Source organism: Spea bombifrons, chromosome 9, assembly GCF_027358695.1.
Source record: "Spea bombifrons isolate aSpeBom1 chromosome 9, aSpeBom1.2.pri, whole genome shotgun sequence".
In the NCBI taxonomy this organism is placed as follows: domain Eukaryota; kingdom Metazoa; phylum Chordata; class Amphibia; order Anura; family Pelobatidae; genus Spea; species Spea bombifrons.
Window position 1 is genome coordinate 42,281,994 of NC_071095.1, and position 13,469 is coordinate 42,295,462.

At 44.9% G+C, this 13,469-nt stretch overlaps 1 protein-coding gene across 3 annotated transcripts in view; it reads right to left on the bottom strand.

Annotated features, from left to right (window-relative positions):
• UBR1 (ubiquitin protein ligase E3 component n-recognin 1) overlaps positions 1 to 13,140 on the bottom strand; it is a 67,179-nt gene extending 54,039 nt beyond the window's left edge. For all 3 annotated transcript variants that reach the window (XM_053475273.1, XM_053475270.1, XM_053475272.1), the window contains exons 1-2: positions 13,047 to 13,140; positions 697 to 953 (exon numbers count right to left, since the gene is read on the bottom strand). In XM_053475273.1, the coding sequence (XP_053331248.1) occupies positions 697 to 953; positions 13,047 to 13,103 (314 nt within the window). In that variant the 5' untranslated portion in view covers positions 13,104 to 13,140. The remainder of the gene's footprint in view (positions 1 to 696; positions 954 to 13,046) is intronic.
• Positions 13,141 to 13,469: the final 329 nt, after the last annotated feature.

Below are 13,469 nucleotides of genomic sequence, written 5' to 3' on the forward strand. Positions count from 1 at the left end.
TATGCCTTTTAACCCCCTAAGTGCCAGAGTGGCATATAGGGGTGTAAGGCATTCCAGAAATGCCCTACACACACACACACACACACACACACACACACACACACTTACTTACCGGTGCTTCCAATTTCCTGCTGTATTGCCGGGGCAGCGGGTTGACGTCTCATTCCGCGGCAGCCGGAAGGAGGTGGAGTTGGCAGCGGGGGTTTGTATGCGTCCGTCGCAAATACCTTCCCCGGCTGTCAGAGATCAGGAACTCTTGAACTCTGATCTCTGACAGTCGGGGAAGGTATTTGCGACGGACGCATACAAACCCCCGCTGCCAACTTCACCTCCGGAAGCACCGGTAAGTGTGTGTGTGTGTGTGGGGGGGGCGACGACAGGAGGATCCAGGTCCCCTGCAGCGGTGCGGGGGATCTGGATCTTAGTCTCCTAATCAGACCTCTATTTGAGGTCTGATTAGAAGACGACCCCGATTATAAGACGAGGGGTATTTTTCAGAGCATTTGCTCTGAAAAAAACCTCGTCTTATAATCGAGCAAATACGGTAATTGACTACTGAGAAATAGCTTTTGTTAGTAATGGCAATGATTTCTGTGTTAATGAGAACAAAATGCATTCATGATTTATAACTGATTGTTGAACACAAACTCCCAATGTTAACCTTTCCCATTTTTAACTTTGATGTTGATCACTAACCTGCAAGAATAGGTGGTCTCCCCTCCTCTAAACACCTTGCCACAGAGTGGAGGGGCCTCGCTGTGCCGTAGTTTCTCTAAAAAGTCTTTGGGGTCCTCTCCAAAGAGATACCACTCCAGTGGGGTAAGGATGGAGGTCTGGGCCAGCTCTTCCTGCCTTTCCACTTGTGGCTGCATCTCGTTAGAGTAAATACGAGGGACATACTTTGACAAATGCTGGTGAAATGCCTTTGCGAAATCAATAGAGCCGTCCAACCACTGTAATAGATCAGAATAACGAGGAAATATATTAATGATCAGAGGGTCTCACATGTGTTTCTATTTCTTCACTCCATAAAGGAGAGGTTCTGCTGTTGTAACCTGTACATTTTAGGTGGTGATGGGCAGGTTTCCAGGGATGTAAGCCAGCGGCCACTAAATGAGGTACTCCCACAGTGCCCCCACACAGCTGAACCCATTCCAACAAGGGTAAGGTTAAGTATGTGGTGCTAATGGCCAACCCATCGTGCCACATGGCCAGCACAGGCCTGATTACCATGTTATCACACCCCACATTATTGCACATATACAGTATCTCACAAAAGTGAGTACACCCTCACTTTTTTGTAAATATATTATATCTTTTCATGTGACAACACTGAAGAAATGACACTCTACTACAATGTAAAGTAGTGAGTGTACACCCTGTATAACAGTGTAAATTTGCTGTTCCCTTAAAAATAACTCCATTAATGTCTAAACCTGGCAACAAAAGTGAGTACACCCCTAAGTGGAAATGTCCAAATTGGGCCCAATTAGCCATTTTCCCTCCCGGGTGTCATTAAATTTGGTGTTATCGCTCTCACTCTCATACTGGTCACTGGAAGTACAACATGGCACCTCATGGCAAAGAACTGTCTGAGGATCTGAAAAAAATAATTGTTGCTCTACATAAAGATGACCTAGGCTATAAGAAGACTGGCAAGACCCTGAAACTGAGCTGCATTCCGGTAGGCAAGACCATACAGCGGTTTCACAGGACAGGTTCCACTCAGAACAGGCCTTGTCATGGTCGACCAAAGAAGCTGAGTGCACATGCTCAGCACCATATCCAGAGGTTAAAGGGGTGGGGGTCAGACCATATGCCGCACACTGCATCAAATTGGTCGTACAAGAAGGAAGCCTCTTCTAAAGATGATGCAGAAGAAAGCCCGCAAACAGTTTGCTGAAGACAAGCAGACTAAGGACATGGATAACTGGAACGACGAGACCAAGATAAACCTATTTGGTTCAGATGGTGTCAAGCGTGTGTGGTGGCAACCAGATGAGAAGTGCAAAGACAAGTATGTCTTGCCTACAGTCAAGTATGGTGGTGGGAGTGTCATGGTCTGGCCCTGCTTGAGTGCTGCTGGCACTGGGGAGCTACAGTTCATTGAGGGAACATGTACCGTGACATACTGAAGCAGAGCATGATCCCCTCCCTTCGGAGACTGGGCCACAGGGCAGTATTCCAACATGATAACGACCCCAAACACACCTCCAAGACGACCACTGCCTTGCTAAAGAAGCTGAGGGTAAAGGTGATGGACTGGCCAAGCATGTCTCCAGACCCCATTGAGCATCTGTGGGCAGGGGCGTAACTAGAAGCCTCAGGGCCCCAGTGCGAGAATCTGTTAAGGCCAACCCAACCCAATCTACCCCCTTCTCATGCCATCTACCCCCTCTCCGCCGATTCTACCCTCTCTCTATTCCCCCTTCTCACTATCTACCCTCTGCCTACCCTCCATTCTCACTATCTACCCCCCACTATCTACCCTCTCCCTACCCCCTTCTCACTATCTACCCTCTCTCTATCCCCCTTTCTCACTATCTACCCTCTCTCTATCCCCGTGCAGTCCTGTGGTGGGAGCGCGAGGCCTCTGTCTCACTGCTCTGCCGCGGTGCGCATGGCTTCACTGCTGAGCACGGGCATATGACGTCACATGCTGTCACCCGAGACAGACCACTGCACCACTGCAGTCGGGGCAACGCTGAGGCAGGCAGCGGCAGCGAGCAGAGGAGACAGAAGGGCGCCGAGTGGTTGCTGAAAACGACCGCTCGGCACCCCTTGGGCACCCCTGACTGGTAGAACTCCAGGGCCCGGTGGCAGTCGCGACCCCGGTAGTTCCGCCACTGTCTGTGGGGCATCCTCAAAAGGAAGGTGGGGGGATGCAAGGTCTCTAACATCCAGCTCTGTGATGTCGTCATGGAGGAGTGGAAGAGGACTCGAGTGGCAACCTGTGAAGCTCTGGTGAACTCCATGCCCAAGAGGGTTAAGGTAGTGCTTGAAAATAATGATGCATGAGTGCTGCTCAACAAAATATTGACTTTGGGCCCAATTTGGACATTTCCACTTAGGGGTGTACTCACTTTTGTTGCCAAGGTTTAGACATTGATGCCTGTGTGTTGAGTTATTCTGAGGGGACAGCAAATTTGCACTGTAATACAGGCTGTACACTCACTACTTCAGGGCTCGACAAATCCCAGGCGCCAGGTCGCCATGGCAACAGAGAATTTTGTCCTGGCGCCTACCGTGTTTCCCCGAAAGTAAGACAGTGTCTTACTTTCTTTTTATCCCTAAAAGCCCCACTATGTCTTACTTTCGGGGTATGTCTTATATTGGGAAAAAATTGAGAGTGATGGGAGTTATGATGTACTTTTAGAGCATAATTAGATCATGAAAAAGACATTGGAAATGGTACAGCATAACACCCATCACTCTCACACACTTACCAATCAACACACCTACCAATCCACACGTATACCAATCCACACACATATACACAAATCCACACACGTATACACAAATCCACACACATATACACTAATCCACACACATATACCAATCCACACACATATACACCAATCCACACACATATACACCAATCCACACACATATACACCAATCCACACACACATACACCAATCCACACACACATACACCAATCCACTCTCACTTAATGCTTTCCTACCTTTCCTTTCTTCTTTCAGCTTCTTTTCCTCCTCTTCGCTCCTCTTCTTCAGTTCTGTCTTCTTCCTGGTTCAGAGGGCACGGACAGCGGTGGGCGCGGCTTCAGTGTTGTGCGCCGGGATCTGACAAGAAACCCCGGCGCACAACAGCTGTTGCCGCGCAGATCACAAGGGAGCGGTATCGGAGGTCATTAACAGACCTCCGGCTCCCTTGAGTGATTTTAAGCCGGGTTGAACCCGGCTTAAAATCACTCAAGGGAGCCGGAGGTCTGTTAAAGACCTCCGATACCGCTCCCTTGCGAGCCTGCTCCTCCAGCGGCGGACATTACTGTCCGTCTCTGGAGGGGTGCCGGGTGCCGCAGGTTGGCACCCCCTGGAGTGTGGCGCCCTGTGCGGTCGCACACCCCAAAGGTCGGCCCTGCTCTAAGGGGCCGGCCTTAGGGGTCTGCGGCCGCACAGGGTTTAAATAAAAACATCGGGGGTTTTTTTCAACTTTATTTAACATCCTCCATGTTAAATAAAGTTAAAAAAACTTTATTTAACATGGAGGATGTTAAATAAAGTTAAAAAAAACCCCGATGTTTTAATTTAAATCCTGTGCGGCCGCAGACACGTAAGGCCGGCCTTGGTGGGGACTTCCCGGCCCCTTAGAGTGGCGGACCCGGCAAATCCCCCGTGTTTCCCCGAAAGTAAGACATATGTCTTACTTTCGGGGTACGGCTTATATTAGCCGACCCCTCTGAAACCCCCGATACGTCTTACTATCGGGGGTGTCTTACTATCGGGGAAACACGGTAGGTTTTGTCAGCCTCTTACAACCAGAAAAAATTGTGGATGTAAGAGGCTGAGTCACCACATGGGGGCGCTGCTGCTGCTGTCTGCCCAGAAGTCTGGGCAGACAGCACAGCCACTCCGAGCCCGCCCCCGAGCCTGAGAACACTCCCACGGAGTGAGCCTGTAGGCTGAAAACGCGGTTGCTGCAAAACCAGCAATCGTGTTTTCAGCTGCCACAGGCAGCTTCAGGGAAGGGGGTTGTGTGTTGATTGGGCCCCCACACAAGTGTGGGGACCTGACCCAACACCCCCCTGCTGCCTGATCGCTCCATGAGAGCGACAGTGCAGCGTTAACCCCTTCAATGCCGCGGTCGCGGCATTTAGGGGTTAATTCCCGTTTTGTACTGGGCTCTGCTGCTGGTGGTCTGCCTGGAAGCCCAGGCAGACCAACAACAACCAAAACGAGCCCCCACAAGCCCTTTGATGATTCCTGTAGGCATGGAAGCCTACAGCAGTCATCAAAGAGACTCCCCCCTGCAATGTCTGGTCTATAGACCAGCAATTGAGTCCCAGCTGCCAGAGGCAGCTTCAGGGACAGGGGAGAGGGTTCTTTGGTCTCCCCATGAGTGTGGAGAGCAGCCCCAACCCTCCCCTGTTGCCTGATCGCTCCATGAGAGCGACAGTGCAGCGTTAACCCCTTCAATGCCACAATTGTGTATAACACATTTGTCCCCACAAGCTTGTGGGGACTAAATATCAGTCAATGCTGTGCTCCAATGGAACATCAGCATCGAAAGAGTTAAAAAAATTTAAAAAAAAAAACAGCACTGACCTGAAAGTCCAGGGTGCTTCCGGGTCAAACGCTGTGAGTTTAGTAAGTGAGCTGATGATGATCAGATCACTCCAGATCAACTGTTAGTTTAAAAAAATCCTGGCTCCTAACTTTTTTACCTGGCGCCTAGATTCACAACAAATTTGTCAAGCCCTGCGCTACTTTACATTGTAGCAGAGTGTCATTTCTTCAGTGTTGTCACACGAAAAGATATAAAATATTTACAAAAATGTGAGGGGTGTACTTACTTTTGTGAGATACTGTATTTTGTGTGTTGAACTATTAGATGCAAGACATGTATGTTAGTGTATGGTGGGTTTGGGTTACTTCATGATGTTAAGAGTGTTTTAGTGTATTAGTGTTACCATGAGTGTATGCTGTGTTACTGTATGGTGTAAGCGTGTGTTACGGGGGAGGGGGGACACCAGAGAAATCCTACACCTAGGCATCAGTAACTGTGGGGTGACCCTTGCATACAAGCCACTTGGGTTTAGACATTGTATGATCATTATAATCATAATACCGGACATTTTCAGTTTTCAGTTTGTTAGCAGCCTGTTCATCCGGTAACTACAACATGGTTAGAATTCTATGTTTCCAGGGAAATTCCAGAGAGTTGGGATGAGCGTGAGAGAGAGCATGAAACAGTGGCAAATGTTAGTGGCCGGAAGCCAAGTAACAGTCAAGATCCAGCTAGGGTCTGTATTTCTAAACACAAGAATAATTTCCCATTCTACATGAAACAAAACATAGCATTTCCTTGTATCTTTGTAACCTTTTAATATCCAAACATCTTACACAGCTGACATCTTGAAGGGAGAAGAAGAGGAGCCAGAACACAGTATCTAAAGTAACGAAAAGTAGCCTGCCTACATATGAAAACATTACATTTATTTATATAGCGCCAGCAGATTCCGTAGCGCTTCACACTCGATTCGGTGAGATAAACTTAAAATCACACACAATAACAAATTGGTACAAAAGATAAAGAGGGTCCTGCTCTTACAATCTAGTCGGTTGAAAAGTCAAATGATAATCCAAATAATGGGAATTCAACACACAAAACCATCTTTGCACTAATGTAAGAATCAAACGCACAGTTTTAAAAGTACATTTGTGGTTTATTTATTTATTTATTTTTTGTAGCTGTTGAAGACAAAACGGGAAAACAGTAAAGTGTGACAATGTCAGCCGTAATAGATAGGACTTTGTGGGAATAGTGCGCCTCGCACGTTTCTCTGTAAAACAGTAATCACTCTCAGGCCTTGTTTTATCAGTGCTGCGTCAATACTTTTCATTATTCGGTTATAGGCCCTCTTAGACACAGAAGCACAGTGGATACCATGGTCTGAAACGACAAGGCCTGTATATGCTTCTTTTTGCCACAAAGGACGGGACTAAATAAAGTGGGTACAGAATTACAGAGATAAGTACTGGCTGGAGTCTGGGCGGGCAGCACAGAAACATTGCACCTCAGAAGGTAGGTTCTCTGTATCAGGCCTCACAAAACATGGTTGCAGGTCAGTTATTTCTCAAATTGATAGAAGATTCCAAATGAGTCATTATTTATTCTGTCCATGTATCAGTCATCCTCAGCAATGATCCCCTTCAGTGTTTGGTGCCTGTGAACCCATCTTGCAGGCACCTGATTGCTAACAGAGGGAAGAACATCTAGATGGCGTCCCCACCAGGCGCCCATGTTCTGCGCCTTTACCATTCTAGGGATCAGAATGTCTTCAGGGTATGAAAAAACATTGTTCCACACAGCCCTCTACAAACAGCCAAAGAGGAATACATTTTTGGGGGTGTAGTTAAAGGCATGGATAGGCTTTCCCAAGATATTACATGTGAGTTTATATTCTATTAAGAGCTTTCTGTAATTAACCTATGGTTGCGGCTAGGCAATAGTTTACACGTGGGTGGTTCAGCTTCTGCTGAGAAGGATATTGAGGAGGTGAACATGTTTTCTAAGTGCAAGAACCTGGTATACATTAGTGGAAGTTAAAGTGAATGGATATAGATGAGGATTGTCCTTCTCTATGAATATCACAATTGCAACCGACACAGTAGGACATAATACAATAAACAGCATCTTATCAGATAATGAAGAAACAATAACCCAGCAGACTGCTTCCTTGTTCCTGTAGGAGCAGTTAAACACATTCTTTCATCTTCAAAGACTCAGGAACACACAATTTAGGTTAGACTATTTAGGTTAAAAGCCATTGATGGAAGGGAGTAAGCAGGAATCACAGGCCCTGAATGATATATCCTTCAAACGGTTATTCCTCAAGAGCTTCAAAGCTGTCACAGCAACGTAGTCCAGCGTATGAAATGCTTATCCTTGTGCTAGCCAGTGATATCAATTACGTATGACAAGCTTTTGGGTTGGAATTAATCTTTACCAATTTGAATGCAAAAAGGGCACTATCCAGATAAAAGTAAAGGTGCCTAAAATGACCTGTCACCCACAAACTTGTAAGACACATACTAGGGCTGCAACAACTAATCCATAAAATAATAATCGATAATCATTGCCAACAAATTTAATTATCGAGTAGTTGAATCGATTGTATCGTTTTGTAATTCGACCTTAAATAGAGGTCTGATAATAACAATAAGATCCAAATACCCCGCAGTGCTGCAGGGGACCCGGATCCTCCTCTCTGACAGCCGGTGGGGGGTTGTCTGTGCGATGCGCGCAGACAACCTCTGCTACTGTCCTCCACTTCTGGCGGAAGTATCGGCCAGCACAGTGGAGGTGGTCTGCGCGCACTGCGCAACGTTAGCCAGCTGTTGGAGAGGAGGATCCACCATAGCGCTGCAGGGGACCTGGATCATTCTCTCTAGCATTCTCTCTGGAAACTGAGGTATGTCTGCATTTCACCTACAGTGGATATAAAAAGTTTAACCCCTTCGTGACAAAGGCTGATTTTACTTTTTGTACCCTTCGTGACAATGGCCGTTTTAACATTTCTGCGCTGCTCGTGTTTAGCTGTAATTTTCTTCTTTCCCATTTACTGAACCCACACAAGTTATATATTGTTTTTTTCAGGACAAGAAGGGCTTTCGTTAGATGACATTGTTTTGATTGTATCATATTATTTACTATTAAAAAAAGTATAAAATATGGTGAAAAATTCAGGAAAAATCTTTTACTCATCTATAAAAGGTAATGAAAAAAACTGCTAAATAGATTCTACTATTTGTCCTGAGTTTAGAAATACCCAATGTTTTTATGTTTTTTAGGTTTTCCAAATCTGGTAATTCTTACCCTCATGTGCTATTTAGGGTATCTTTGAAGCCGGACAATGCAATTTACCCCATCAAATGATATATGTTTTTGAAAACTAGACACCCCAGGGTATTTCAGATGCTAGTATTTTAACTCTTTCCATGCACCATATCTACCACCAGTCTTTGTAAAACTTTGTGGTAGTCATTTTTTTGCATTTGTGTTTTCACACACATTTTACTTCAGGTATGAATTAAAAGGTTCTGGTATATGTCACTATCATAAAACACCCCAATATGTGTTCAGCAACATCTCCTGAGCACAGCGATACCTCACATGAATGATTTTGCCTGGCTGTTTGGGGGCAAAAGGGCCACATTTGGGGCATGCGCATTTTCAATGTTGAACTTTGGCATTTGGGGATCCACTGCCCATGCCCTATTTGGTACATCTTTGAGCCGGGCCATTTCAGTGTGCCCAACAAAACCATATATTTTTGAAAACTAGACACCCCAGGGTATTTTAAATGCTGGTATTTTAACTCTTTGCATGCGCACATTTTACCACCAGCATTTTTTCACCAGTATTTGTTTGTGTGTATGTTTCCCCCACACACCTACTTTATGTATGAATTTACAAGGTATATGCCGCTGTCAAACGACACCCCAATATGTGTTCAGCAACATCTCCTGAGTACAGTGATACCCCACATGCATGGGTTTGTCATTTTTTGGGGGAACTAAAAGGCCACATTTGGTACGTGTGCATTTTTCTAATTGTAAATTAGATGTGTGGCCATCCTTGGCTCCCCAATGTTAATTGGGACATTGTTGAACCCGGCCAATTCAATTTACCCCATCAAATCACACATTTTCTAAAAGTAGACACCCCATGGGCATTTAATATGCCAGTATTTTAACTCTTTCCATGCGAGAATTGTTTTAAGCTAATGTGCTAATTTTAGGACTTGCTCACAAAAATATATTTTTTATAAATATATTTTATTTTTTTTGCCTTTTTTTTTACATTTTTATTATTTTTTTTAACTTGAAGGTTCCCCTGATAGTGACATCAGTGGGAAATTATTTTTACATTTTACTGGTTTTTTTTAACTATTTTTTTCTAATTATTATTAATTTTATTTTATTTTTACGAATCACACTGTGATTAGAAAGCTGGGCTCCATTGACTTGCATGGTACTGCATTCAACCTGCAAGTGGAGCCAGAGTTCTCTAGAGGGTCTGGAGACCATCTAGCGAACTTTTGCATCTTTATTATTTTTTTCCTGGGCCGCCGCCATCTTGCTGATGGTGAAGACTGCGTGCAGCTGCGACTGTGACCGCTCTCCGGAGCGGTCACAGCCCGCCCTGGGGTAAGTATTTGGTGTCGCTGAATGCCTCCTGATGGAGGCATTCCAGCAACACCATTTAAGTTTAGGAGGTGATCAGCTGATCGCCTCCTAAACGCTTTTAAAACGGGCGTCCGCCGCCATACAATGTATGGCGGATGTTGACGCCCTGGGGAGGGGCAAGACATGGCCCCTGGTGCTGATCGTGGCGTTGCTGAATGCCTCGAGGTCGAGGCATTACAGCAACGCCGTTTGGGTGCAGAAAGCGAACGTAGATCGCTTTCTGCACCCGTTTAAAGACATGCCAGTCCTGGCACGTCAATTGTCGTAAACGACTTGTTTTTCCGTGACGTGCCAGAACCGGCAATTGTCATTAAGAGGTTAAACACCCCTGATAAAATGCCAGGTTCATGTGATTTTAAAGAATGAGACAAAGATAAATCATGTCAGAGCTTTTTCCACCTTTAATGTGATCTATAACGTGAACAATTCAATTGCAAACTGAAATCTTTGAGGGGAAAAAATTCTATAATGATGTATCAAATACGTCATATACATTATATAATATGCATTACTTATTACGGTATATGCTGCTCTCAATGAACCAGAAATCACTGGTAAATACCAAAAAGTATGCCTGAATCTACCAAACCAGCTTTATCTGTCTTGGACCTGTATGGTTTGGTAAGGAAGCTGAGCATGTGGTTGACATTTCAGTCATCATGTGCGTTCAGAGTGTGGATGACTGAGGATTGTGGGAGTTATAGTGCATTAAAAGCTGGAGATCTGCAGGTGCACTAAGCCTGATTTAGAGAGCGCCTGGGTGTCAGACACTAAACAGAGCTGATTATTGCTGTAAACAAAACCCCTGAGCATTAGCCAGGTGTATTTTCATACAGCATCTGTTTCCCTGTTTACTGCCAAGATAACAGCTCGGCTCAGTAACCTGATCGCGCTCACCGACGACTCCAGACTAAATTATAAGTGGATGCAACATTAACCAGACCTACATACAATCTTTTAACAGCAAAAATAAGTCGTTATCAGAAATGGCTGCTAACAAGTTCATCATACATTCTGTAAAATCACACACACACACAATACAATTTTCCCCTTTTTACGACGGCTAGAAAATGGGTACATTCTACGTTCAAACTCAAAGCAAAAAAACATAGATGAAAATATTTCCAGAAGATGTAGTTTGTGTATTAGACTCAAGATTTTTATTATATATATATACATACACACATACATACATACACACCGGTATATATATATATATTCACTTGCCTCAAACTTGTAACCTATAGGTTGTACTTTAAGAAAATAAGTGACTGCGTTTGCAACCAGCCATTTCGCATTCAGGGGGCAGGCTGTATATTCTTTATCTGTCTTCATAATGACAATAAACTTCCAAAACAGGCTCAGTTCCTAAAAACAGACTGCAAACAATCAGCCGCACCCAGCAATACGGGAAGATTATATTTAATCTTTACACTGCTAAAAGGCAAGCCCAAGGGTATGCTTGGCACTGTACCGCACATCAATAGGCTATATTACATTTTCACTGCAGAACCAAACTTTTAGCAGTCTCGAGACGCTCCATATTCACAGCTGGATGCTTCAGATTTCCCCCAAGTCCCTCTGAAGCCCACCACGGCTGGCAGCATAACCCCCCCCGAGCTTGATGCTGCTCCACTGTCTCGGTGCCATGGGAGTAGTAGTTGCAGCTTCTCCTGACACGCTTTCATGCTTTTGTTCCATTTGCAGATTTATTCAAACATATACACATTCAGTAACGTTATGTTATGTACACGCTTTGTGGTCTATGAAACTTCTTATTACATTAGAATTCATTTAGATGCTCATGGGCCTAGTGAATAATTCATGTAAACAGAAATGCAGCCTATTGAACGCAAAATGTCCCAAAGCTTTTTAAATATTTTTTGTACGTGGAAGGCACAATCTGTCACCAACTCGCATAAATAACGCACCAAATCAACGATGTGAGGAGCCGCATTACATTTATTGAAGTTTAACCAGCCAGGTAAAAGAGAATGTACTAGAAGTCAGTCTCCGAAGGGTTAAAACACAGAGATAGACACACGGGATTCCCAGCATAACCTCTGACTGACGGCTGCCTGTCTTTTAATTAATTCCGCTACATAAAAGATAATAATAATAATATTTCACCAGGGCAAGGTTCCGGCTGTGCCATGTCAATACCATTACTGCAAGCTGTCTAGAAAGAGCGCAGCCTCCCAGTGGAGGTGGTAAGAGGTTAATATACTAAGGGAATTGAAATGTGCACGGGGTTGTGCATAGATCTAACCTGACAAGACAAAGGACCTAAAAAGCTTTCAGGTTTTTAAAGCAAAACAAAATGGGCAAAGTAGATGGATCATACTGCCACCCCCCCTTTCAGGCATGTTTATTAACCACGCTAAGAGCCCACTAGCCCCGCCGGCCTGATGAGCCCCCCTGTGCCAGCATCTCAGGTAAGTGTTAATACACCAGTATTCAAGCAGAGCCTTATTACAAACACGGCAGCACCTCCGCCGTTATACCAGATCCCAATCTCCAACCAGACCACATACTAACACCATAACATCCGTGTACCCCTTTCGTACATGTCCCAACAACATCCAGCACTAGAGACCCTCTTACTGTTATCACCATAGCGACGAGGCGCTTTATCCAGGTGTGACCGATCACAATTTTCCCGTTACTTTACATACACCCACTTATTATACTAACCCCCCCACTTCATGAGCGGCCGCGGGACTCAGACTGCATGTAATATTATATAAGATCAGAGAATATAACATGATATAATGTATACATCCACGGCTACTCTGTATTAGCGTGATCACTGAGGGCCGAGCAACCTGTAGCACTTCCTCCGCTACTGGACTACAACTTCTATGGCCAGGATTATAGGAATTAGAGTTCATCTTATTCTGCTAGACGCTATGTGAGCCTTGCTGCCCTGGGGTGGAAGTATATTTCACTCTCCCCAGATGTGCAGCCCTGTGCCTAGCCTGACAATGTCTTATTACCCCTCTACTTGCCCCATCTCCTTCATCTGCCCCAAGATGATGACAATGATACCCGGAGCGTAGGACAAAATGTCAACAGTGTTTAAAATGACAGCCCCTGTACTGTGCGTCTTACCATCGCTGGGATATGCTCTCCCCCGGGCTCCTCGGTGTCTCTCGCTCCTGACTCCATCTCCTCAGCCCTTTAGTATCGCTGACCCCGAACCACGGATTCGCGACAGTGCGCAGAAAAAAAAACTCAGATGAAGATGGGTTCTGATTTACGACGACGCGCTCGCCGTGCGGCAGTGTGGCAGCAATTCAGAGTGTGCGGCTCAGTATCCGTGCAAGACGTCGCTTTACGGCAGCGTGGCACTGGCACTTTCGCATGTCACTAGAAAACCGTCAAGAAAGTCGCTGTATGAATGCTTTATTATTACACTGTTTATACGCGCCATGACTAAAAAAGATAGCATAGAAACTCTTGAGAGGCATATGTCAATCATTATTCAATCTTAATAGCATTACGTTGTTTCAGTAAACGGATCGTATCTGTTTT